We start from the raw sequence: 27,835 nt of genomic DNA, 5'->3' as shown, positions 1-27,835 counted from the left end.
ACAAATAATCTCAAACACAAATAACATAAACACACAACATTCCAACCAATGCAAACTATGCACACTCACACACACACACACACACACACACACACACACACACACACACACACACACACACACACACACACACACACACACACGCACACACGCGCACACACACACAATTATCAAAATATATAGGCATAGCAGATGTAAAATAAACACTCTGTAATCAAAGCTTGTTGACACTGTTTTTTCTGCTGCCCCATTCACATGTTCCCAAGGCGGAGCTTTTCATTTGTGAGCCAGAATCCTCAAACAGGAAGTGTCTTCTATTGAAAACTGGAGCACTGTCTTCCTCTGCAGTGTTTATCTCTTATCTCAAACTGACACATCTCACCGTCTTCTCCACAAGCACATCGGGTTAAAAAAAAAACGGGGCCCTTTTGAAACGTTTTTTTTGGACAAGCTATCGTGCCGTTTATATCGCAACGCAATTGCCATGACATCATCACGTTGCCCCTCAGATGAGAGCAGATCCACTGTCAGGCTTGAAGGCCTCGTCACTTTCTGCCTGTACTTCTGTTTTATCCCCTCCTGATACAGATCTCTTGTCTGTGTGTGTGTGTGTGTGTGTGTGTGTGTGTGTGTGTGTGTGTGTGTGTGTGTGTGTGTGTATGTGCCTGCGTGCGTGCCTGCGTGTGTGTGAGAGAGATTTCATTCTCTTATTCAGGTTCTGTATTCTTTGGAGAAAATGCAATTTGAAGGAAAACTGTTATTTATAGGTTTCAAATTTCTCCCATCACCCCTTTCTTTCTCTCTCGCTCTCTCTTTCTCTCTCGCTCTCTTTCTCTATATCTCTCTCAATCTCTCTCTCACTCTCACTCTCTCTCTCTCGGTTTCAATGTAGAGATTGTATGTTGTGAGTTGTATTTGTGCTTTAGATTGTTGTTTTTTGTAGTTACCTGTTGAAGTGGTTGTGTGTCTCAAGCATTATTTTGTATTAAAGTGCTTGTGTGTTGCCATTGTGAGTTAAAGTGTCTGGATAACCCTTCCATTTACAGTCTAGTAATTACCAAGTCTTTACCTGGTTAATATATTGTAAATTATAAAATATTTTTGAGTAATTTCCACAGAAATTAGGGTTAAATACAGAGAAACGAAGTACCATGTAATTGTGATCGTTTTAGTTTGGTAATAACTAAATATTTGCATACTTACTCTTACAGTAGGCTAGAAAGCCAATGAAACACCTCATCTATTACCCATCAATTAAAGTTATGATTGTAGTTATCCAAGGTTTATGTTGGTAACAGTCAAAGTTTCACTGTCTATAAATTAAGATTACTTTCTAATAAATTACTTCTTTAAATAGTTATTGTTTGTGGCTGTATGTATTTATAAAGGGTATAATAGATTTACCTAGAAACTATGGAATTATTTTTAATTTAGGTTTAAATATTGCATTAATACATACCTGCTAACAACCTCAATCAGAACAGTTTTCGTACAAGCATCATGGTACTTTTTTTTTATGTACTGGTACATTCTTGCAGATGCTTGTACAATTTACACAGTAAGCTCAAAATGGTAATGTAAAAGGAATCCTTGTTGAATGTTTCCATGGTATAACCAGGCTCTTACCATATCCCACGTAATGAAATATTTCATTGTCCATAAAATTTAAATGAACTTGTACAATATATGTTCCACAACATTACTTAGTAAAACATGTCAATTGACTCAGTAAGCTGAAACTGTGCTGCAAAAGGAAGCCTTCTTTCTTGAAGCAGTACACTAGTATATTACAAAACGGCCGAGTTTGAGGGTCCCCTTTAAGCTGATGCTAACGCGATGCTAAAGTTTTAGCATCGCAAACCCCCCCCACCCCCATCTGCTGCTATTGGATAGAAGTCACGTTCTGGAGCTTTCAGTCGATTGGCTCATGCTTCTTGCAACACAGCCACCAGATGGGGTCTGTGGGGGGTAGGAGGGGTGGGGGGGTTGGGTGGAGTCCTGGTGCCAAAGGACCATGTTGAAACCTAGTGTCCTTCTGGATGAATTAGCCAGGAAGAGTTTAGTACAGAAGAGTCACAAGGCAGTCCATCAGATTTGTCACTTTGGATTCCCATGTGCAATTATTCTAATTCAATAAAGTACCAAGTAATGTACCCAAATTATATTTAAATGAGCCCAACTCCCATACAGTCTTACAAGGTATTAGAATTTAAAGTCACAGACTTAGTCACTTGAAGTAGAATTTGAAGTCATCGAGAATTTGAAGAAAGTTAGAAAATAAAGAAAGCTATTACCCATAATACACTTTTCCACTTCACATTTCTAATCAAACAGCGTTACATTTTCCAACTCAGTAACCTGCATGTTTGTGTGTGTGTGTGTGTGTGTGTGTGTGTGTGTGTGTGTGTGTGTGTGTGTGTGTGTGTGTGTGTGTGATGCCGCTGCAGATTAAGGACATCAAGAAGAAACTTAGTGAGTCAAAGAGGTTCTGGTCCAAACTGCCAGATGAGATCTGCTCCGGGGGGAACCGGACTGAGCCGGACGAGGAGGGCTGCTGGAACAGTCATGCCAGGGGCAGGTGAGCATGAGCCCCCTACCACCCCCCCCCCCCCCCTCCCGAAAACCCTCCTGGAAGAACATGGTGTGCAAGATTTTCATTACCTCCACCTCCTCCTCAACCACCTCCTCCCCCCTCCCCCTCTTTCTCCTCCGCCTCCTCACCCACCTCCTCCTCCATCTCCACCACGACCTCCCCTTCTCCATTACCTCCTCCTTATCCTTATCCTCTTCATCCCTGACTTCTCCTCCTCAATCACTTCCCCCCCCCCCCCATCTGCCCCTCCGCCCCTTTCTCAAACTCCTCCTTATCCACCTCCTCCTCCATCCTCACCACCGACCCCTCCTTCTCCACTACCTCCTCCTCAGCCACCTCCTCGGATTGAATTGAATGAGTTTATTGTAATGAAGGGTAAGAATTGTACAAGATAAAAGTAGTCTCTGCGCAAAGAGGCCACGCGGCACGACAAGCATGCAGAGGTTGAAGCGCTGTGGTGAGCCAGGAACATCTGGCACACTCAAGTTTTAAAGCAGGAAAACGTCCTTGAGGGCACAGTACAGATAGGGATGTCTCTCCTCCTTCCGGCCATCTCAGGATGTAGCTTGTTGTATTGCCGCGAGTAAGCCGAGGCTGTCTCAGTTTCCCTCAAGGGGGATAAGTGAAAAACAGTGAAATGGTTACTATAGATAAAAACTAAGGGGTCACAGTGACTTAGTGTCTTGTGAACAACATGTCTTATGGACATTTCCTTTGCACCTCTGGCTGCTCTCCAAAACCAAAAGAAGTACACCTTAGTTGTAGGCAGTTCAGACAGAGGTGTAGGAGGGGGGTCTACAGGACCACCCCCTGGGTGTGAAGGATCACCCTGCACTGAACTGGCTGTTATCACTCACTGAAAAGCACAGGGGGAGGGAGGGAGGAAGGGAGGTTGAGAGAGGGAGATAAGTAGACAAATGCATACATGACTATATATATATATATATAAGAGTTATGTAAGTATGTATGGAGAGAATCAGATAGATAGGAAAGAGAGAAATAGTCAGATGAATGGATGTAAAGATAGAGAGACGGATGAATGGATAGAAGGTTCAGATAGATTCGGGTGGATAGTTGGATGGTGAGACAGAGACAGATGGATGGTTGATGGAGAAGGGAAGACAGACGGACAGACATGGAGGGTTTGATGAGTTGAGTGCCAATGTGGTGAGATCACACACAATATTAGAGAAACACTGCATTCAGCGCAAAGTAAAGCAGAGTAATATTCGGGTAGACTTTAATGATGATTGAGTGAATCCATCGATGCATTAGGCATTTAAGTCTTGGATCTTCTGATCACATCAGGCGTTTTGCCTCTGGACGGGCACCCCTCCCACCCCTGAAACAAGGCGCCTGTGAGGGAATAGAACATGTTAATGGCTAAAGTAACCAGTCAGTCTAATGGCAGCCAACCACGCAAACAGAACAGGGTGCATCTTTAATAGACATTCGCTCAAGGTCTCTTTTCCTCGGCAATGAGTCATGCTTATGTTATGTATTAAACAAAAGAAGCACAAGGAAATTGTATTTGAAGAGCACATTCGAAAAAAAAAAGTAATAGCTCCTTGTGCTTAACATAATGCAGACTTCCAAGGAATCAAACAAATTGAATCCTAAGAAGAATTTAATTGAAATGAAACATTAATCTTCTGTTCCATTAGGCAGTTGTGTTGTATTGAATTTCCACCGCCATACCTTAATGCATTCTGCATTTATCATGTAACATTCTTTTCATAGTAGTTTGCTTAGAGGTTCCAATATAGGAGGACTGAACAGGGAGAATGCCTGGAGGTGGATGCTTCCAATGTGCAGATAGTGGCAAGGGGGAGGGAGGATGTGTTTTCATTGTCTAATTATTTGTCGAAAAAGCCATATGGACATAAAAGCCATGTCCATATTTCTTCACCTTGGCGTATTTGTTCTCCCCTTATTCTTCTTCTTCATGCTCTTCTCTGGAATATTGTTTCACGGGGGACTGTTTACTGTGTTGTAAACTGCTCACAGGAAGTCAGAGATGGGAGATTTTGTTTCTGTAATAGGACCGTGGATGTACGAGGCGATGTGTGTAGGAGGGACTAGAGCTGACTGGAAGCCATCCCATCATGCTCAAATCTGCCCCTAGACTATATCCATCTGTTCCTAAAAGACTCTGCATCTGCCATGGCGCACTGGTTGTACAGGTACTTCCCAGACGTGGTGAGGGAAGGTCTGACCAACCAGCTGCACAACCCCGAGGTGGAGCTGGACATCACTAGACCAAACGCCTTCATCCGCCAGCAGGTCATGGCCCTCCGCGTCATGACCAACAAGCTGAAGAGTGCCTACAATGGCAACGACATCTACTTCCAGGACTCAAGTAAGTCTGCCGCTAGAAATGCATTACATGACTTTGAAAACGATGCTGTCTTTTGTACGAGTGAGGCCAGACACTACAATGGTACACATTTTATTTTTTTTAGGTTTTTATTAGTTTGGCTGAATATAATGGAATATATAATGGAATTTTAACTCAATCTTGAGAATATCTCATACATTTATGCAATTATTTAAAAAAAAAAGTAGAATCATATTTTTTTTCAAAATCTAGATATTAATAGTTGGACAAATACTTTACATTTTGTAAAATGTGTAACAAAGAAAGTTAATAAGATAATAATTAACAAATCCAAAGTTGAACATGTTATTCTGTTGTGCACAGATACAACCTCCAACAACACGTCTACCGTGTCACCAACCGATGGCCCCCATCAGCTGACAAATGACAGCTCTGTAGGGTCGACCCTGTGTCCCTTGGGCGGGTGTTGAATTGAAGAGGGGGCGGGGGTTATGATGTAGTAAGAACTTTGAAGAAAATTGGCGAATTCAGAATCTTACAACAAGCTAAATGTAGTAAATTGCAGAAGAGGATTAGGGCCACACACAGAAAAAAGAATTAGTTCTGACTTTATTCTCAGAATTCTGACTTTAAACTCAGAATTCTGACTTTCCTCTCAGAATCCTGAGAAAAAAGTCTGAATTCTAAGATGTGTCAGAATTCTGCCTTTATTCTCACAATTCCATAGTTCTGACAATAAAGTCAGAAGTCAGAACCTTTTTCTTACGTATGGTCCTTATCCTCTTCCGTAGTAAATACACTGAGAAATCATTAAGTATGATTAAATTCTACATTAAAAAAATTAAAAGGTGTTTGTTGCTTTACTCTGATTAAACAGACATTTTCTCAAAATATAATAAATACTTGTGGCGCACACCTATGATGTGTTAAGGGGCTGATTTCCAAAACGGCTTGTAGCGGCTAATCACACCACCAGGTGCCATGCTACACCAGGTGCCATGCCACACCTGGTGGATGACGTTTACCGAGAACGCAAGTACACGAGTACAGACGAGAACGCGAATTGAGAAATGGCTCTAATCTCAATGACCTGTTACATCAGAACTTAATGTGTAGTCTGATTGGATCGGTCTTAGTCTGCTTCTAATTATATGGATGTTGCCACAGTGCTGTCCTGGCTTCAAGGCTGGTTCAGGACAGACTATCACCTCCTGCCGTTCCTCCTCCTCCTCCTCCTCCTCTTGTTATCCGCATCCATAAAGAGGAGATATATGATGCAGTCGGGAGCTGCCTCTCGTTCCCTTTACAGGAAAACCAGACTGTGAATGAGAAAAGCTTTTCCATCAACTCTCTATCTGTACCATCAGAGATTGCCTTAGAATTGGACCTCACTGCTCACATATACACACAGGTATGCACTGAAACTCTCTCACACACACACACACACACACACACACACGCATGCAAACATACAGACATACACACACACGCACACACACACACACACACACACACACAAACACGTACTCACCACCACCACACACACACTGACTCACTTCACCGCACACGTACGCAGACCCACACACACAAATGCATGCACACATTCATTCAACCACACAAACATATATACACTATATATATATTTCCATACACACTAACAAAACTTGAACACTGACTTACATGCACTAACGCCCATGCACGCACACACACACATGCACACACACACACACACACACACACACACACACACACACACATAAACACCCTTTTTTTAAATTGTGAAATAAGGGCTCAGGTGTCAGTGAGTTGAGCTCTGCATCTTGCCTGAGCAGAACGCCGTCATGCACTTCAACTAAAGCGGTCTCCCACTGATAATGACAATATTTATAGAGCACACTCAGGTGGTGAGACATACACACCAGCACGCCAGGAACATTTACATCTCAAGAAGCAGAGCCACAACCTTTCTCTTCTTTCTGGGACGTCTTTTGTATTACCCTTTTATTATATCTATAATTTAGTAGGACAAAAATGGATGAAGAAAATAACTTGAGAATTGTACTCATATGTAGGGGTCACGGTCATATGTCACGGCTTGGCTCCCACCTGCCACTGATCTGCTTCTGGGTTATTATTAGCCAATCAAAAGTGTTGATTCAAAATCCCGGGGTGGTCTCTCACTTACCCGTAAATCGAAACTTTCCACCTCTGGGGTGCATGGAAAGATTCCTCTAACTCTTAACTCCTGCATGTCTTTACCATTCAAACACAATTGCCATCGCTGTTACGGCACTGGTGCTGACAACGTTGGCGTCGTCGACGGCGCTGTTGAGAATACTGCTGCTGACCGTCTTGGTTCTGGTTGATGTCATTGTGTTTGTGTCCCCCCCCCCCCCCCCCACCCCCCGCCAGGTGACGAGGACAGCGGCTCCAGCAGTGGTAACGGCTGCGCGGCAGATGGTTGCGTCCCGACCCCCACGGAGCCCCTCCCCCCGGCGGGCTCCGAGGCGCCGGTCGTCGTCAGGGCCGACCGCAGTGACGTGCGGGCGGCGGCGCCGGCAGCGGGGCACTCTGCGACACATCGCCCCTCCCCCCTCCTGCTGCTCCTCACCACCGGACTCCTCCTCCTCCTCGCCGCGTGCTCATCCCCCGTCGCTCGTTCGCTGTGGAGATAGTACCAGCGGGGTACCAGCGACCGCCGCCAGACCAACCAAGTGTGCGCTCTTAAGACAGCTGTGTTTTTTTTCCCAGAAGGTTCGAGGGCTTGGTGGGGTTCTTGTCATTGGACCTTTAGAACTTCCAGGATCCACCGGGAACCTCCGTGAACCTCTAGGGGTCTGTAGGGACCTCTAGAGACCACCAGGGACCAACAGGAACCTCTAGGAATCTATAGTAACCTATAGGGGCCTCTGAGAATCTATAGGAAACCATAGGGACCTCCAGGAACCTCTAGGAAGTTATAGGAACCCAAAGCGACCTCCAGGAACCTTGAGGGATCTATAGGAACCTATAGGCACCTCCAGCAACATTTAGGAATCTATAGGAACCTAAAGGGACCTCTAGGCATCTATACGATCCCATAGGGACCTTCAGGAACCTCTGGGAATCAATAGGAAACTATAGGGACCTCCAGGGACCTCTAGGGATCTAAGGATTGGTCTGCGTCGCAGGGTAGCCCTCCTCTTTCTCCTTCACCTCCCAAAGAACACTTGGCCCCAGTGCCCAGGTCGGCGCTTCTAGAAGATCGGTGTGAGTTCTGCACCGCCTCCTTCCTCTGGTCGAACCTGCAATCTAGAAGTGCAAATACATCAACGGTCTTTAACGTGAATGACATTATACTTTGGTTTGGTCTGTTTCTTGTCGTTTTCCTGTTTTGAAAAATGTGCTTGTCCCTCCCTCAGAACAGAGTATGTTTTTTACTGTGTGTGTGTGTGTGTGTGTGTGTGTGTGTGTGTGTCTGTACGTTTGCGTGGTAGCATGGTTTTATTGGTTATTTTTGAGAAAAAATATCCCAGCCGGTTAAATGGTCTCCCTTGTGGCTGGATTACCGCAAGCCTCTGTGTCCGCCTGACCCAGAAAGAAGGAATTCCTTTCGCTCTTCTGTAATTGCACACTTGATTTTATTTGATATACTTTACAAAGCAAAGTCATTTTGCACTGATTATTTTTGCAGGGTCAATCTTCTACAACATATATTTAACATCTACCCCATAGGATAAAGAATAATTTATATTCATATTAGGTTTTAATTAATATACTGACCTTTTAATTAATTAATGCCAGCCTTCACAATTTTATTTTACTTGACTCTCACTACATATATATATTTATTTATTTATTAATTATTTTTATTTTTTATCTATTTTTGGTCCAAAACCCTAATCTAAAGTATTTCCATCCTGTAATAGTGAATCACATTTTGTTATTTTTCAAGAGATCAATGAGTTTATAAACGTTAGACTGCTTTGTTTTTCTCTTGATACAGTATGTTTTATTATGTGATGATGGACTAGAATGTATCTTCAGTCAGCTATTTTAATTAATAGCAAGGAAATGGACCATGGTATACACTCAAATTGGTTTTCTACACTTCAATTGGTTTCTTAAACATAAATTGGTTTTTCGCTATCCAACTTGGTGATGCAATGCTATGATTTTTGAGAGTGAATTTATAATTTACGAGAGAACGGGCAGGGACATGATTGGGAAGCAGTGACAACTGGATTGGCAAGAACACTTTGCACTCCAAAAAAGTTGGTAAAAAAGTGTTTCTGCATATTGTTAGAATTAAATCCAAATCTTTGTCAATGGAAAAATGTTCCATTTTGGCAATATTTAATTCATTGGATAACAGTTAACCAAATAAAAGTCGATATTTTATTCATTAATTACAATTATGGCACGTTAAAAGTGGCAAAATTGATAAATTAAGTAAAATCTAGCCATGCATCAATCTGTGAAACTGTTGAACTCCAAGAGACTGAATGAAATGTTAGGAAGGTATGTTCCTGTCTGTGGCAAGCAGGAAGAGTCTCTCTCTCTTGTTTCAGGGCCTTTTTGGACCCTAAGCCCTTCAGACCACCAGTGGTGATTGTGAGGAGGAGAGGAGTCATGGAGGAGGAGGAGGAGGAGGAGGTGAAAAGGAGTCTGGGAGGAGAAGGAGGACATGAAAAGGTTGAGTGCACCCTGAGGAGACCTAGTCCACAGCTCTAGAGCAGCTAACAGCCCCAGTGAGAGAGAGAGAGAGAGAAGGGCAGGCGGCTTCTGTCTAAAATAAAACCCGTTTTTATGGAGAATGTAAAGAGGCAGACCTCATGTAACACATCCCATGATTCCGAAGGGCTTATTTGAGGATGAATAAAAGTCTATTTTCTGCGTCCTTACAAGAGGAGGATCTCCTGGCTGGTTGTGGGGGATGTTGATGTGCACCAGGCTATCAGTTTCTGGCAGGTGTAGATGTTCACCGTTCACCGTGGATATCTATAATAGTTTTCCTCTCCACACCACTACCACTCTTAAGCTTCTCTTCTGGTGTAATGACACAGAAGAAATGAATCAAAAGCATCCCAGGTGTCTTGGCGAGACTTTTTCAAGTGGCTGGCTGACAGAAGGAAAAGTGTTATGCAAATTATTTTTTAGATCAATTTTGATTGTTTGCTTTCCCCCTCGCTCGAGTGTAGCTCTGTTGTTGTGACGCCGAATGCGACCAAACCTGCGGCGTGTTTGGAAGTGCTGTCGTGGGAACGCTCTCTGCTTAGCTTGACAGAAGTAGAGGCGACAGTTCAAGCAGACATGCCTTACTGTTTTTTAAAAGACTTCAATGGATTGCTCATTTGGCTTTTGTTACTCATTCTTGTACACGGAGAATAAAGAGACAAGAAAATAAAAGATTTTGTAAAAAACTAAAACCGTTGAGATCTTGTTTGTATGCTTTCCCTCACTGTTTCTTATGGCAATGCTGTTTTAATACAATAAAACAAATATACACAGATAAACACGCAAATAGAAGGCGCTTCTACCGTTAAAGGGCTCACTTTCTCCATTAAAAGTGTTTGGGTTATAAAAAGATAAACGTTTAGATTCCCTAATGAACATTCAGTGTATTCATTTGGATGAAGGTGGCATCATTATTCCTGGAAAATAAACCAATATCTTAGTACAATAATATATCAATTCACAGGAACGTATATTCCAAAGAAACGCCTGTAGCTCTCTTAGCAGTGGAGTGAATTCTAATTTATGTTTTATAAGCCAGGTTGGTTTTTTAAATAACACTTTTATCACAGTCCAATGTTCTCTGCATAGTGCTTGTTAGTGTGGAGACAAAAGTGAGGGAGAGGAAGTTACCGCCATGTACTTCAGAAAATGAACAGCAGTCCAGGCTTAATTTGTGATCCAATAATACTCACTGAAGAGCCAACAATACAATACGATACAATAAGAGGTCAATTCAAATATAATTATACAGTATGAGAATAAAGGGCTAGAGGATGTGGATGTCTGTAGAGAATTAAAATTAATTCACAAATTCTTCACATTCACACCTCAGTTTACTGTTAATAAGACACTGCGCTTCCTGAGCTAATTACATGACAGATATTCATCGTAATGACGGTCCAATGTTGTCAAAAGATATGACTACTTCTACAATAAGTGTTCTTAGGCAGTATTTTTATCATTAAAAATGATACTTATACACAAGCCAAACATGTCCCAATCAAATGTTATGTCTTTTCATGTTTTACTTTTAACTAATTCAAGTTGTTTATATCTGATTTACTTAATATATTCAGTAAATATCCCTGCCTGCCTGCTCCCAATGCTGGAGCAAAGCTCTAAACACATGCCAACCCCCAATTTCTAAATCCATTCAAGCCATAATACTTACAAATCCCTTGCACTCACAGGCCTAGCTTGACATCTATTTTCACCGATGTCCTATACTTCACTTTCCTCTAATACTTTAAGTATACTTTCAGTAGCCTATTGAAAGGCATCCAAGCCGTCCTCATGCCTAACAAACCTCTAAATCATTATTCTGGACGACGTCCAAACCCTCACAATCCTAAACAAAGGAGCAGCATGCGGTCTGCATTCATCCCCATTGGCTGTGGTCCTTTTGGTTCGATGTTCAATATTCGCCTATTTTTTGTTTTTTGCTTCCTAAACTCAATAGCTTGTTGAAAAGAGAGCCGATTCTTTTCAGCTATTATGTCATACATGATTGGGAGTATCACAAACATGAAGGAAGCAAAAAATGTATGTAATAGGTGAATGTCTTGCGTCGACCTAAAAGAACAGCAGTCATTCTACACAACCAAGCCTCACAGCATTAGCACTGGATTGGACTCACAGGTACCCCCCCAAGCAGAGCTGCCCAGGGGGCTAGGAAATGGAACAGTTCTAGAAATGAATAATGCTAAAAAACGCCCAGACCCTGTAGAATATTAATAAATAATTTTAGCCTACATTAAGATCATTTGTATTCAAACAGCCCTCGCAACCTCCTATTTCACTCTCCCTGTTTGTTCCATTGGTAGTTTCTAATGATGACGAAAAATCTATTCTACTTCTCAAACATTGACATTTAGACCGTTTTTTAATCCATTTATTTGACATTCTAGGTTTTGGATTCACATTAAAAACCCTCAGGTCTGAATGTTTGATCCGGTTTAAACCGGAGCAGACCAAACCAGTCTCCCCTGTAGCCTTGAATGCTGGCCAGCTAATTGAAGAAGTGACATCATGTCCTTTTATTTATGCTATATTTAATATTTTCTGACATACATTATAGATGGGGTTAACCTCATCTCCCCACCCCTGACCCCGAGAACCCTGAGCAGAATAAGGAAGTGGAAAATATGCTAAAGGTCTATCTATTCGGTCATGTAACTTGGGGCAGGATGAAACATACGAGAAAGGATGGGGAGAAGGTTTAGATTGAAGACGGTGAAAGCTTTCTACTATGAAAGTAGATCATGCATCAGTAGAATTATGATTATGATTGGTTTTTATGTTTTATGTGTTCTTCAATACTTATTTACTGTGGGTTTGGGGTGGTTGTTCTGACAAATTATTGTTGTTACAAAATAGTTGCATTATTTCAATGAAGAGACACACACATTTTTCCTTGTCGGAACTCCATCAATTAATCTCCATGTACCTTCCCTGAGGTGCTGAGCTGTGCCATCAACTAGTCAGAATGTTTTGCTTTTATCATGTTATTATTGGCAGGATGGTGTAGTCCAGCGGTTAGGTTTTTGACTCTGAGCCAAAAGGTTCTGGGTTGGTTCACTTAGGTCTACCGTCTAACTTGGAGGCATGCTTGAGTAAGATGTCCAAACCCTTACCTGCTCCTAAAACGTAATGTAGACACGAAGTAATGAGAAAGAGCAAGATCTTGAAACTTAACTAAAAAAACATCCATCTTCTCTCGCATTCATGCACCTGTGATTGGCAGGTAAGAAGAATTCCCAGATCCAATCTGCAAAGAGATGCCCTGATAGGTCAGAAATAAGCCGGAAGGGGTCCAAAATCTAGATGGTCTTCCACAGAGGGCTATACGAGGGCCATGCGCAGTCAATGCGAAAACAGATTCTCATCTTGGATTTCCCTCACTAATGGCTGAGGGAACATCTATATGACATCTGTATGAAAGTCACTCAAACTCCCCTTGGATACAAGCAACACAATGTTCCTAACCTTATTTAGTGAATCCAAGCGTGACCATAATAATATAATAATTATAATAATACTAATACTAATACTTAATGTTATTAGTATTTGTATTATTATTAAAATAGTATCATCATCATATATATTAAATTACACGTTAGAAAGTTATTGTATCCAAAACAACATTAAAAAACAGTTTTTCACATTTAATTAAGGAGAAGGTACTGTACTGCAGAACATTCCTGTTGGACACTCTGACAACTAGTCTATGTGCTGTTATTGTTATCTTACAGGTTTGATCAATTTGATCAAATCCAACTGCACATCCAGCTGCAGTGGAACTCAAAACAAAGCTATAATAATAATGTTGGCGCGGTCAGTAACTGATGAGTTGCTCTGTGGGCGGTGTTACTGCATGTGGAAAAAAAACTGCCATCAGACATAATCAGGCAATTCACACTCTCACTCTCTCTCTTATCCCCTTGATGAATGCACAAAGATCTGCTGACTCACAAGGGCCATAAATGTCAGTCAGCAGTCTGCAGAAATATATCAGAAAGAAGAGTCGGGAAACCATCGCCGTGGTCTCTCTAAATTAGCCTCCTCTGGCGCAGATGCTGATCACACAGCAAGAACACGTCCTAAAATATCAATTGGGAATTATTATTTTGAGGCTAAAGAGGAAATATTAAATCGGTGTATATTCCGCCTGCATAACTGCTAAACCCCATGCGCACCTCTCCTTTAAACAAGCTATTTATATGGGTTTCTCGACCGCAATGTGTTGAGGTTGTCGTGCACTTCACGTGCACACGTGCACGTGTTATTGGCGCGGTAACAACTCTCTCTTGCCTGTCAGCTCAACAGGAGCAGGGCTGTGTTAGTGTATGTGTATGTGTATATTCATTCTTTCAACAGATCCTCTTCAGAGTAACAGAATGCGTTCAGCTGACATGGGTTTATGTGGCAGCCTGTTAGCAACTGGTGTGTGTGTGTGTGTGTGTGTGTGTGTGTGTGTGTGTGTGTGTGTGCGCGCGTGCGTGCGTACATACGTACGTACGTACATGTGCGTTTGTGTGTGTGTGTGTGTGTGTGTGTCTTTTTGTGTGTAGGTGCATACGTTTGTGCGTGTATGTGTGTGTGTGTGTGTGTGTGTGTGTGTGTGTGTGTGTGTGTGTGTGTGTGTGTGTATGTGTTGTGTGACTGGGGAAACTGGGATATCGTGCAATAACCAGAAATAAGCTTCTTTGTTCTATTGTTCTGTATTTTCATGCTGATAATCAGTTCTGAGGTTGTCTACTAATACATACAATTAGTTATCCAGCATAAGGACGTACTATGGTGAGAATACCAATATAAGTAATCCATAAAAAATGTCATCAAAAGGTGATACATTGGAAATTGGGTGCTTAATGTTGGTTGATGAAATAGAATAACGTGTCTCTTTTGTAAACAGGTAATCAGTACACAATAAATCCATTATAATTGTGTGTGTGGGTGTGTGGGTGACTCTGGTGTATCCGTTCTTTGTCTCTTTAATGTAGTCCAGTGTTAACAGCAACACTGACTACAAATTAAAAGTACATCTGCCATGAATACCGATCACTTTTCAGCGACCTTCCCAAGCGATAAAACTCTTCAAAGTCTGATCGGTGGAAGCAGGAGGGTATACAGCATTGCATCGGATCAGAGCCGGCTGTTAACACACTCAGCAAAACCACGTCCTTACCAGCGCTGGGTTGTAATTGCTTTATCCAAGACAAGTAATAGGCTGAGGGCATGTGAGACAGAGGAATCCCTTTGGAAATAGTCTTATGAAATTAAATCTCTCTTTTCAATTTACACTCCCTTAAGAGTTTGCCAATTAAATGGGCCGAACCCCAAAAGAAGCTAATGAATGAACGTGCAGTGCTTTAAAAGGAATCTAAACCGTCCTCTCCACCCAGGGAGCAGATCCACTTTATGTGCGACCTTCCCTAAACCTTGTGTGATACACTCAAACAAACCAGGCCACGATCCATGTTTGTTTCACTGTTTGGCGTCTGTTAAGAGACAGACTCACAGGTCACTTACCCTTGCTTGCTTGCTCACCAATGCAGGAGATGAACTATGTTATTAAAGCACTACGAGATGTTCCTGCCTGAAGGCTCATTTGTAAGCACTCAATGTCCGTCAGAAATTACATGGATAAGAGCTGCTTTTACAATAATCCTAGCTCAACACCTCTGATTTGCCATCTCTGGGTTGTCTCGGCTTAAAAATGTCTGATTGCCGTTCTTAAATGAGTCGTGACAATTACATTTTCATCCTCCGCCTAAAGCTAACACCAGCGACCCTAGACTCGCTCGGCTGCCGTTAATCACAGCTGAAGAGCAGCAACATACATTTATTTAATATCTACAGCAGTCAATCCTGCCCAACCAGAGGACTGGGCAGTTTTTCCAATAAATCAAGACGACTCCCTCTCTCTCACTCTCTCTCTCTCTCTCTCTCTCTCTCTCTCTCTCTCTCTCTCTCTCTCACTGTCTCTCTCTCTCTCTCTCGCTCTCTCCCTCTCTCCCTCTGCTTCTCTGTGTCTCCCCTGCTCTCCCCTGGGTTCTCTCTGGGCTCTGCATAAATAGGGAGAACCACAGCAGAACGCTCCTGCCAGCGTGATGTCTCCGCTGACACCCCCTCTGAGGTCCGGAGCGCTCTCTCCCCGGCGACCCCGCTGCGCCTCAGCGCGGCTCGGCGCCTCAATTAGCATGTGTCACAGACAACAGAGTAACCGCTCACTCTCCCCTCAGCCACCGCCTGGTCTGAAACCAGGGCCGTCCAGCTGGGCCTATAGGCTGGGCCAAGATATGACCTGACTGAGGAAGACCAGTTAACTCTGTTAACTCACGCCAACTATCTCTCTTTGTCTCTCTCTCTCTCTCTTTCACTCTCTAGACAGATGGACAGACAGATAGATTAGAGTTAAATAATTCAACAATCATAGACTTAATGCCACCTATGATGGACACTTAGGGATGGATGGATTTGGGCTTAACACTGAATTCTGCAATAACTTTTGAAACTACCGTTGTCTGATCTGAATTCCAAGTTGTGGTGAATGTGATGGAGCCTTGGCAGAGCCAACGCTGCCTCAAACCAAACCGAGAGCTGCTGGCTGCGGCGGTATTCACACAGACAAACATTGAACAAAGAACCAAGGAGTGGGTTTGGGTTTGGTGATGGATCGCGTTTGGGTAAAGAAATACAGAGAGAGAGAGACAAAGACACCCATAGAGAATGTGAGGGGAGAGAGGGAGGAAGAAAAAAGGGACAGCGACATAAAAAGAAGAAATAGGAAGAGTGGGGAAGAGGAGAATCGATGGGGGACAGGGAGAGGGATGAACGGAGGAGGAGGACATGGGAGCGAAGGAGAGAGATAAGGTGTGGTGATATAGAGATGGAGTCAGAAGGTTCACTGGAGCTCCTGTTCTGGGGTGTTATCAGCTGATCTGGGGGCAGAGGGTGGAGGAGGAGAGGAGACAACATCAACAATCTTTTTTCACTCCGACTGCCCTTAAAAATAACAAGAGCGACAGAAGCATTTTCTGCTATATATATATACACACAGCAGAGTGACGATCCCTCCTCCCAGGCACTAGGTGTCCCTGTTTCTTTTGAGTTGTCTTTTACAGATGCTGAGTGGAGGGATCGTCAGCTTCATGAGTAACACCTGGGCCAGTGTGCTCTGCTTATAAAGACCGTCCTCATTCTGCGAAAGGAGGCTGGTGGGGAACTGATTCCTGTTCACCGGTAGGCCAGATTTTATTTTGATCTGCACACACATTATCACACATCCATACATGCATTCATGACTGATACTGATCTTTACACGTTTGTCTTGATTGAATTGTTAAATAAATACCACTTGCTAGTAGCCAGCTCGTGTTTGTTCTCCCTACTTTGGCACAGCCATTGTGACAAAATGCATATAAATATATATATAAATATAGTTGCAAGCAACAATGACGGGTCCTATATGTGTGCCAAGTTTGCAGATTTTACAACCTCAAGCACCAAAGCAGTTTATGTGTGGGTGTTTGGTCGAGTTGTAGCCATTGCATGAAGACTAAATGGTCTGACCATATGGGTTGCACCTTGAAAGTTGTTCATGACGAATGGTGCATGTGTACCATTCAGTGTTGAAATATTGAACTGGCGGGCCTTATTATAGCGCCACCGCTATAATAAGGCCACTATCGGGTTATTCTGGCCCATCCTTTGATTCCCTTAGTTATTTTACGAGTTCTACAAGCCTGACAATTTTTTTCTTTTTTTTTTCCTGACAAGAAAGTCAGGAATAAAATAATTAATACCAAAGAGTACAATAGGGTTCATGCGGTTTTAATAGGACCCCTAAAAAGATGTATAAATATGTATATATATATATCCAGTGTAAAAAGAGGTGTGTGTGTGTGTGTACACTATTTACACTGGAGCGTCAACAGCTGAATGACAACAGTGTAGGTGTATGGTTATTTACTTTGTTGTTCAGCTGTTGGAATGCTAAGCTGACTAAATTTAGCCTAAACTTTATCTGAACCAAGTTTCGTATTATGAGATACCAAAAAAATGACGCCTGTAGGACTGTATTTTCTAAGGGAAGGAGTGGGCCTAGGCTGAAAGAAAATAACATTGTGTGAATCTTTGATGTACACACTGTGTGTTGTGGCCACAATGTAAACTCTATGGTTACCCTTTTATCTCAGTGCGTTGCACACCGTATTTGGTGGTGCTGGTGTGTGTTAGCGGTTGTCAAGGTCGTGGTTATCGTTTTGTTTGATAGGCAGAAGCCTCGCTGGGAATAAGAAATTAATTCCAGCATTTGCTTGCAGTGCTCAGCAACTGGCCTCTAGCAGAGATCCCTCCGGGTTCCTCTATCTCGTCCATAGATATAAAAAAAAGACACAACAACCGCCATCGCAACCGTTTAGCTCAGCTAGCAAAGGACGCACGCACGTTCTAAAGCCAAGGCTTTTACGACGCTGTCCAAAGAGCCGACAGTACACTCATTTACCATCAAGGTAAAACTTTCTTATATTTTTATTCAAGAAATACAACATATTGCACCAGTATTGCAGGACAAACAACTTTGAATTGGAGTGCATTCATTATTAGAAAATAGCCATTTGTGTTTTGTACAACACAATCGAAAATGCCTGTACCAACACATCACCAACATACAGTATTTTGTCCATATATCCCAGGCCTACTAAGGTCAGGCAAGATTCTTCATTGTTTAGCCCTTTCCGATCCATTGTCTAATACGTTTATTTCCTGAGACAGCAGGAACTCAGAGATACATAAACTTATGGACCAGGGTCAGCTGTCTGGATTAGACTCAGTTCCTATGGGTTGAGGTTGTGACCCCTTCATTCAAACGGCACTTTGCTTAGCAGCTACAACACAGACACATCCTCACAGTCCAATAACCAAACCCTTTTTTCCTCTTTCTATTGAACAGCTTTATCCTGATATGGTCTGCCCTTGGGCTGGAAATGGACAATGGCTTTTCTGTTTTTTGTCACTTTAATGTAATTTCAAGGGTAAAATAATATTTTTTAACTAATCTGTATCTCGATTATTTGTCAGAAAAGGGATTGCTTATAGTGGAATCAAATATGTACTTTTTGAGACTCCCATCTCATAAAGGGAACAATATTACCCAGTTGAGTAATCACAACTTGCACCTCTTTTATATAGTGACATTGTGTGAAAACTTCTTCTTCGATTCTTAAAGATCCGACTCCCCAAAAGATCAGGAGAGGTGGCTCACCTAGGCAGCATGTTTATTGCCGCAAGTTTAGTCACCTTCAGCGATGAAGTTTACTACTGCAGCCACACGGTTTGACCTCATGCCATGATCCCAAACATAAACTGTCCTTTGTCGGTTACATAAACCTGAAGTCTCCCTAGCAGCCCTTTTGGTCGATACCAGCAACACCTACATGATCCCACAGAAAACGCATCCCAGTTTTTTATGAGCTCCCCTTCTCCTCCTTTTTCCTTCTCCTCCTCCGCCTCCTCCTCATCCAGCTTGGCTCAAGCATCCCTAGTCACCGGTACCTCAGATCCATCTTTTCGCCAACTCTTGATTGTCCCTACTTTTACGAGCATTGGCTAACTAATCACTACTATTACTACTACACAGAGGTTTGTTGAAAGGACTCAATGAAGGTTGGCTTCTGCCTGATCTATAAATGTATGAAAGGAATATGTCTGCATATTGATAGCAAGGTTGCTGCATAGACTCAAACTCTTCAGAACATTTCAAAGTTGAAAGCTGCCTTTTATAAACCATGAAATTAAGGTCCAAATGCCTCCAGCTAACAAGCAGATCCAATCCTCAAATCCTATTCAGATGATAAAATATGAGGGAGATATATTATAGTTTATTACACGGCTCTTCTCAATGCTGTGGAACGCTCCGTTCACTTGCATGGGCCTTCCCGACTTCCGGTGGTGAATTATTTTTCAATAATGACCGTTGCTAAGCATATAATGACCGCTGTCAAGGAAAGTGGAGTGATTCACGTCTTTCGTATCACTCCGCAAGTAGTCCGGTAACTTATCAACCCCAGCGTACTCGGTTGCTAAGCGACGTCAACATCTTTGGCGGACAATTTCTCTGCTGATCAACACTATGAATGGTAATTGTAAAAAGACACACTGTGTGAAGTTATTTTTTCGTTTTGGCAAGTAACCGTGTAATAAGCGGGATAATGTATAGAACGTTGCGGGTCATTATCTAAAATAAGCCCCTTATTTCCCGATAATGACCGGCGTTCTATACATTATCCCTTACATATAGCATACTCTGTATTATATAATGTATACTATAATATAAAATAGTATATATATAATATATACTACACTATGTGATACATTTAATATTAAAGACAGATTATGTACTAATGTCAGTATTCTCTGGGTTTGCTTTAGAATCTCTAAAGAACAAAATATGGTAATGGTTTTAGTTTCTCACTTTTATCTTCTCTTAAAACAGTTTACTTACATAAAGTTTTCAATTTATCACATGCGCTTGTAGGCCTACAGATTATTGAAAAACATCAAAGATGAATCTCTGTGACCACACTTCATTTCTGTGTGTCTTTGTTTGTTGTTTAAGGATTTTGGTTATTTCGCCCTGTGGTGTAATGTCAATAAAAGGAAAACAATAACATTTGTAACCCTCGTCGATGTTAAAGAGCCTATATTTTACCACCAGCTGTGATGTTTATTAGCCGTTCCAAGCCATGTCAAAATTTACCCATTAGTGACATCACAAGTAGGAGTGTCCACCCAGATGTTTGATGGGTAAATAGACCTACCAGCCTGTGGACTGGTCCAACTGGTAGGGCTGATCTACCCAACATACAACTGGGTGGACACTCTCACTCGTGATGTCACTAATGAGTAGATTATGATATTGCTTGTACTAATCAACGTGATAATTGGAGGTCAACAAGGGGTACAGTGTGAAGTGGTGAGGGTGGAACCAAGAGCATGAGTCTTAACACCACCACCACCCCAGTGTTTATTCCTTTCATTGTTGAGCCTCTAAACCGAACCCAGGCTGCGTTAACAACCAAGACGCCTCTGAAAAACCACCTTGGTGAACAACAGAAAACAAATATCTCTTTCTCCATTTTTCACTGTCTTGTGCTCTTACTCTGTATTCTCCCTCATTTTCCCTCGCTCTGGCTATCGCCCTTGTTCCCCCCCTCTCTCCATCTCTCTCTCTCAAACTCTCTCTCTCTAACTCCATCAGCAGCTCTCCCTCACACTATCTCCCCCAGTGTTCTATCTGTCTGCTTATTGCTTTCTCTCACTCTTACACTCTCTCTCTCCCCCCCCCCCCCCCTCCCTCCCCTCTCCCTGCAGCCTAGTGTCTGACTGGCATGCCCGTGTGGCGTCGGGCGGTGATTGGAATGGTTGCGAGGGAAGGGGGGAGGGAGGGAGGGACGAGGAGCCATCGCTATCACCTGACACCCAGACCCGCGGGGGAGAGGAGGTGCAGGATAATAGACTCCTGGGGAAATGGACGTATTTCTAAAGGAGTAAGAAGAAGATGAGTTTTCTCCCTTGACTTCTGCTCCTCCTCCAGTCTCTCCTCTCGCTCTTTATCTCCCTCCTCAATCCCCTCCATCCCCCTCTCTTGCTCTCTCTCTCTCTCTCTCTCTCTCTCTCTCTCTCTCTCTCTCTCTCTCTCTCTCTCTCTCTCTCTCTCTCTCTCTCTCTCTCTCTCTCTCTCTCTCTCTCTCTCTCTCTCCTGGTGTCTGGTGACTCTCGGCCTGGCGGGTCAATTTCCACATTCAAATGTAGCTATTTAATTAGTGTGAAGAGCTGCTCCGCTATTAGAGACGAGGACGGCCTTGGCTGACACTCCTATTTCGGAAGTCGAAAGGAATAAGAAAGAAAAAGTATTTTATACAGACTCGCAATAATATAGATATTTTTGTACTTATAATTTTACGTTGCATATAAATTCCATGTTTTTCTTTTGAAGACATTACGGCAAATTCAACAGGTCAGGAATGGCAGGTATACGGGACGATTAAGGCAAACAAAAAGAGACTGGTTAATAATGGTATTGTCTGTATTGTACGTTAGTAAAAATGCACTTTAGTTCTATAGTTTAACAGCTTTATGTAAAAATAATGGTGCAAGTACATTTCTGTTATCTCAATGATATTAACTTCTGATACATGTATAGTCATCTTATCATAGAACTTGAAATACAGTTAAATTAATATCTTATATAAAATATACATTTTCTATCGCCCTGTGCTTGCTGGTCAACTGTGGGCCATGACTTCAACTGGTATAAACGCATCAACGCCAGCGTGCTCGAAAACATTGTTCATGGAGATGTTCCCACCGTGTCGCTGTTGCGACATAAGTTATATCCTTCTCCCCTGCCCTGTTGTGCCCCCCCCCTTTGTGCTGCAATTCATCCTGGGGATTCACTGTGATTGGTCCTTGTTTCATGTGGGCGTGTCGAGTCATTAAAGCGGGAGGCTTTGTCATGTTTCAAACTCAGGGTGTCTGTTAGAACACCAGCAGGATGTGTAGACAAGTCAGTATGAGAGCCACGACAGGGGCGCTCCGTCTCGCATGTGTGGCTGTACCGCTGCTGCCCGGGCCAGGGTCCTCGCTGTCTGGTCGGGGGACACGCCTCAGGGTGCTGTCCACGTCTGGAGCCACTGAGGAGAGAGCACGTAGTAGTTGTTAGAGCTTAAATCTTAAATACAGGGATAGACCATCTATCGAGTGTGTGCTAAACCGAACATAACACACATACACACACACACACACACACACACACACACACACACACACACACACACACACACACACACACACACACACACACACACACACACACACACACACACACACACATAATGGGCAGACTAATGTGTGTCCCATATATAGAAGTGGATTTGATAAAAAAACATTTCCAAGCTTTGAAATAAGTCTAGAAAAAGAACAGAAAAACAACCTTCCAGTTCTTATTTCCAGCAAAAGTTTTGTTGAAGTAATTTCTGAAAGTATGTCAGTTGCTTCACTTTTGATTCACTTTTCAATGGAACATGAAACGTTTTCTGCCGAGTGATCAAAGTACAGCAGTTATCCTGTTCCACAGACTTCTCCTTCATCAGGTGGAAAATTACAATTGCTGTTTAATTATTTTTTTATGTTTGATAATTGAGCACAACTCTGACCAGAGCTTCATATGAAACGCTAAAGGAAGACGTACACAAACATATTCAGGGTGAATCAAATAGACTTGTTTGTATGATCATACCCTTTTGTAAACAGTGAGCTACAGGAGATTCCGATAAATGTCTTTAAGGAGCAGGTAGGAGGTGAGGCATGGTGATGAAGGATGCCTACAGGTGTACTAATGACCTTGGGGTTCGAACCCTCAACTTTTTTATTGGTTTACGGCTTCTAAAGGCTAATCACACTCACACCTGGTGGCATGTCATGGGACCTTTAAGTGACTAATGTGGACAGACATTTTTACAAACATTTCAGGTGGCAATTGCCCCATAGGCAATACAAACATTGCAGCCCGATCCACAGCTGCAAAGGCTAAAGCCCACTTACTCAATACTGGACCAATAAAAAAAATTAAAAATAAAGAATCTGCGCATTAGTCACTAATACCCAAAATGATGGGAAAATAGGGTTCAGGTTGTAAAAGCCGAAGTTATCCTTTTACGACTGAAATAGTTTTCAATATAATACAATTAATAGGATAGAATAGAATGGAATATAACCAGTAGGATATATTTGAATCCACATTCATTATTTTGTTTTCTAAAATGCAACATCACACATATAAACAAGACAACAAAATGAATGTATTTGACTTATATTCAAGTTTTTCGTCATAGATTTGTAGCTTTTAACTTGGCTTGCACTGATGTCTTCCTCATGCATTGGGACTGTGACTGTGGTCTGAAGTTAGTTGTATATTGATCACTGTACAAGAGTACCAAACACAGCCATTTTGGAGAGAGCAGACTATCTCGCTACAGGGTACCTGCAGAGCAGGGCGCTCTCTCTCTCTCTCGCTCGCTCGCTGGCTGGCTGGCTGGCTGGCTGGCTGGCTGGCTGGCTCGCACGCACGCACGCACGCACACACACAAATCAATTCACCTCACACAACTTCCAGGGCCCTCCAGCCATCCAACGCTCTAAAACGAGAGTCTCCTGGCAACTTGTTAATGGAGAAGCACTTTAAATGTAGCTCCAGCTTCTTAAGTACAGTCATAATGTCACACCGGCGTGCCATTAAAATTAATTACGCAAAGAAAATGGATTCCTCTAAAGTTAGAGGGACTCCTCTAATATTTTAGAGCTAACTAATAGCAAAGCACTCAGTTCCTCTGTACCTTAGGGTCACACCAGATTAAAAGTTACACCACTATAAGAACCAGAAAACACATTGTGTTAAATCGTGAAAAAAATCAAAAATCCATTCAACAATAAATTACCAGAAAGATATATCCACATATATCAAATTAATGCAGAGCATTTCACAAAATGTTAATCAAATTGGACTAGTGCAGAATGGAATATGTTCAATCTGTAAAATCTATCACCAGAAAACCATCATGGAAGGACCGCATATGTGTTTATTAATATATTTGTTGAAGTGGATACTTCACTGTGCATTTATATAAGACAAAAATTAATTCTGATTGTTGCTTAAAAAAAGTTTTACTGCCATGTTATGGATGTTTCAGTTCTGGGTGAATACCTAGTCCCATAGTCTGACCCAATGCATTGCCTTGAACAGTGTAGCTCCCTCCCATCTGTTTGCAGACAGCTTTGTGTTAGCAGCCAGCCTTCGGTCCATTGAGCTGACTGTTTCTCAGGTTGCACCCAATTGTCCCGCCCAAATTGTTAGCATCTTCCTCCAGGCGCTCTTGTAAAATAAAATAAAAAAAGTGTCAAGATTTTTTAACATTGCCCCCTATCGGCCGCTTTAGTAATGAGCTGAAAGCAAAACTATGAAGAAAGTAGCAGCTGTCTTTAAGCCACTTCACTAAATCGCAGGGCACTTACACAACTTTAGCTCGGTAAACTCAGATTCATGGATGAAGTTGATATTTGTGTTGCATTTTCAGGGTTAGTGTTCATACTGGACGGAATTTAGCAACGCTTCCTTGTTACATGATAATGGAGCAAAAACAACTTAGTGCAGTCCTGGGTTATTTAACTTCCCTTCGGTGTTATTAAAAATTAAAATTACTCCATTTCCACCATTCGGTCACTGAATAATTAAAAAATGTCAAGGTTTTTATGAGTGACAACAAGCAATTGCATTATATAGTCGTCCAACCATATGTCGATTAGTGCTTTCACCTCCTGAATACCTCATGTCTGGCTGCTACTCATTTTGATCTACGATAAGTTCTCGTATACCTATCCAATATAGCTATTTCCAGTTTGCAGCATAAGTGTACATTCAACCCACAATGCAAAGGCGTTGTCTCTCTCACACCTATACTCGGTGTGATGACGTTAACGCCTAAAGCAAACCAATACAGGAGCGCACTTGGAAGCGGACCAAGGTCTCCTTTTTCAAGTGGACCGGAATTAGTTTGTTTGGTCCGCACCACTTTGAATGAGCATTCACACCACCCCAAACTAACAGTATTACTCAATACAGTAGTATTGAGGAAAAAGAACTTGCTCACTGGTGGGAAAGTGAGATCAAAAATCACATCACATATCAGATTGAATGACAATGCCTCACCTCCTTGGTCGTGGCTTTTATTCTGTAGATATGTAGATATTCACATACAGTGGCACTTTAACCTATTGGCGTTATTATTTCATGTCATGGAACATACTGCAGTGCCAGGATAGAGGGATCCCTGCTGCTCAGCTTCTTACTTCTTACTTTGACTTCTCCTTCTGCTCTGAGAGCAACATAGGGTTGCTAGGTGTCATTTCACAAACAAACAGCATAGAGACAAAGTGCCCAGAACATCTTAACAAACATCTTAACAAGAAATACTCAGACAATTTCAAACACAATTTGTTTCTGTTTGGGGGGTGAGAGAGAGAGAGAGAGAGAGAGAGAGAGAGAGAGAGAGAGAGAGAGAGAGAGAGAGAGAGAGAGAGAGAGAGAGAGAGAGAGAGAGAGAGAGAGAGAGAGAGAGAGAGAGAGAGAGAGAGAGAGAGAGAGAGAGAGAGAGAGAGAGAGAGAGAGAGAGAGAGAGAGAGAGAGAGAGAGAGAGAGAGAGAGAGAGAGAGAGAGAGAGAGATAGATTCCCAGCCGACAGGTAATCAATAGGATTCACACAGAGTTGAAGCAATGATGATCTATAACTTGCTAACTGCACCAGGAAGGAGCTGGAGCAGGACAAGGATGTGGTGAGGTGGAGGATGGAGAAGGAAAAAGAGAAGATGGATGAATTAGGTTGGGGAGGAGGAGATGGACGAACAGCACACCTGATGTATTGATTTGCTGTACTCACATGTTATTTATTCTAGATGTGTTCAGTGGTCTTCCTGCGTGACATCCAACAATATTAAGAGGAAAACAGTATTTGGAAAAAATACTCATACCGGCATTTATGATTTATAATAACTATGTACTATGTACTTATGTTATTTATTTCATCCTGTGTATTAATGAAATAAATAACATAAGCCTGCATTTTCCTCTTTGTGAATATCAGATTGAAGCTAGTAAAAAGCATATTATAAACATATAGAAAAGTATTATACAAAGGTGTTTTCCCACCTTAAACCATTATTCGTCATTTCTAATGAAAGGTTGCTTTAGTTTGTTTTAAAGGGCTAATTTTGTGGCATTGTATGCAAATTCTGAAGCTGCTGTTTATGCTGCTTTTCTCACTGTGTTTTTTACCATGAATTTGAATTTTAAAGCAGCCTTAATGCATGTAGTATTTTGTCTATTTTCATAAATTCTCCTCACAAGAAGCTAAATTGGAACAAATGTATGTATTCTGCAACCTGGGAGGAAGTTTGCCTGCTGCCTTTGTTGCTGCCTTTGTTCCACAGAGCCCTTTACATTTGTTTTGCTGCACATCCACCTATTCATATGTTCTTTACATCGAAGACATTTCCAACCAAGCAAGACGAGGGCAGGGTAACCAGCAGTTAAGGATAGCTCCTCAATATGAGTCAATTCTGCAGTCAGTTCACCCTCAGTCACTCGTTTTCTCATGCTTCACTTCCTTTCATATCGATCAAGGGTATTACCTAAAGGATAACATGCACACACGCACATGTACACACAATCACTATCTACTTCTCCATCCAATGTTGTACATGTCAATACAATATCAACATCAGTACATTTATCATTCTCATCATTGCCTGGCTGCCATACAGTTTTTCGCCCTCTCTAGAGATAGCAATATAGCACTAGTATTCTAGAACACACTCTGTTGAGCAGTATGCTGCCACCATTGTGGAATATTAGATATTTTGAACTTGTTGTTAAATCTACTGTGACTGTTCTCACTACCACTACCCCAATATAAATAGGTTAAAAAAAAAAATAAACTAGCCCTGTAATTCTGGCTTTTCTCTGGCCAATTGCTGTTATTGGATTGTATGCTTTAATTGTCCTAAACCTTCACTTAACTTTGGGTAAAAGCATCTGCAAAATTACTAAATCTAAAATGTAAATGCCATTCCCTCCTTCCTCCCTCCATTGGATTTGGTTAGGCTGCATGCCTACAGCAGCAGGCTTGTTAGCCCTTGCTAGCTTCCCGTGAACACTAGCGTGGGCTTGTGTTTGCTACACCCCCTCAACCAATATTATCCGGGAGGAGCTGAGAATCGAGACAGGAACTCTGCCATAAGTTGTACCATGCAGGATAATGTTTTCAACCAGCTCAACACCGGGGCAGTGAGCTAGGAACTCTCTCCCAGTAAGGAGACTACCGACAATGAGGACATGCTTCCCATGGTTCCCCATTGTTCGACCAGGTGGCCCATAAACAGCTACAAACTAGGGTGACCAGACGTCCCCGTTACCGGGGACAGTCCCCGTTTTCAGTGACCTGTCCCCAGCCACTGCTGTCCCCGGAAATGTCCCCGGTTTTCACTGTAACTGAAAGATCCGAAATTGGAATAAAGGAAAAAAACTTAAAATTGGTGTGGTTGTCCCCCCCCCCCCCCTTCCCCCAGTCAAC

The 27,835-nt window shown here is 42.2% G+C and overlaps 2 protein-coding genes across 3 annotated transcripts in view; one reads left to right on the top strand and one right to left on the bottom strand.

Moving 5' to 3' along the window:
• LOC311356499 (glypican-6-like) overlaps positions 1-9,293 on the top strand; it is a 126,017-nt gene extending 116,724 nt beyond the window's left edge. The window contains exons 7-9 of one of the 2 annotated variants that reach the window (XM_084476289.1): positions 2,448-2,578; positions 4,777-4,952; positions 7,344-9,293. In XM_084476289.1, coding sequence (XP_084332415.1) covers positions 2,448-2,578; positions 4,777-4,952; positions 7,344-7,606 — 570 coding nt within the window. In that variant the 3' untranslated portion in view covers positions 7,607-9,293. Of the gene's footprint in view, positions 1-2,447; positions 2,579-4,776; positions 4,953-5,294; positions 5,821-7,343 lie in introns of those variants that run through there. The other variant, XM_084476290.1, reaches the window with a different exon arrangement.
• A 12,429-nt stretch (positions 9,294-21,722) lies between these two features.
• Positions 21,723-27,835, bottom strand: part of LOC311356519 (glypican-5-like) — a 67,094-nt gene continuing 60,981 nt past the window's right edge. The window contains exon 3 of the mRNA XM_084476310.1: positions 21,723-22,345. Within this exon, the coding sequence (XP_084332436.1) occupies positions 22,191-22,345 (155 nt within the window). The 3' untranslated portion in view covers positions 21,723-22,190. The remainder of the gene's footprint in view (positions 22,346-27,835) is intronic.

The sequence above is a fragment of the Micromesistius poutassou genome (assembly GCF_964030765.1).
Source record: "Micromesistius poutassou genome assembly, chromosome: 12".
NCBI classification, from domain to species: domain Eukaryota; kingdom Metazoa; phylum Chordata; class Actinopteri; order Gadiformes; family Gadidae; genus Micromesistius; species Micromesistius poutassou.
Note: the sequence above shows the minus strand (reverse complement) of the source record. Positions and strands in the feature narration are given on the sequence as shown.